At 65.8% G+C, this 345-nt stretch overlaps 1 protein-coding gene across 1 annotated transcript; it reads right to left on the bottom strand.

Annotated features, from left to right (window-relative positions):
- Positions 1–342, bottom strand: LOC103893213 (claw keratin; the record flags this gene model as incomplete). The annotated part of the gene is made up of 1 exon (XM_009289221.1): positions 1–342. A coding segment is annotated over one exon (342 nt), but the record flags the coding sequence as incomplete, so codon positions are not given.
- Between the last annotated feature and the right edge of the window lie 3 nt (positions 343–345).

The raw sequence follows: 345 nt of genomic DNA, 5'->3' as shown, positions 1-345 counted from the left end.
TTAGCAGGGCCCGCAGTTGCCACTGAGGTACCTGTGGCCTCGGGCCCAGCCACCATATCCGCAACCCCCAAAGGCTCCATAGCCCCCATAAAGCCCATAGCCCCCATAGCCTCCAAGGCCTCCATACCCCCCATAGCCCCCTAAGCCTCCAAATCCGCCACGGCCTCCAAAAGTGCCGCCATAGCCCCCTCCAACACCGGGGAATCCCGCCGAGCCAACAACGCTGTACTGCGGGAAGGAGCTGAGGATGGGCCCGGGGAAGGTGACCACCGAGGCCGGGGGCTGGATCACCACCGTGGAGTCAGGGCACTGCCGCACGCAGGGCTCGTTGGCGCTGTTGGCCAG

This window comes from Aptenodytes forsteri, unplaced genomic scaffold (assembly GCF_000699145.1).
Source record: "Aptenodytes forsteri isolate BGI_AS27 unplaced genomic scaffold, ASM69914v1 C12884998, whole genome shotgun sequence".
Classification (NCBI taxonomy): Eukaryota; Metazoa; Chordata; class Aves; order Sphenisciformes; family Spheniscidae; genus Aptenodytes; species Aptenodytes forsteri.
This window is presented reverse-complemented; position numbering and strand designations above follow the sequence as displayed.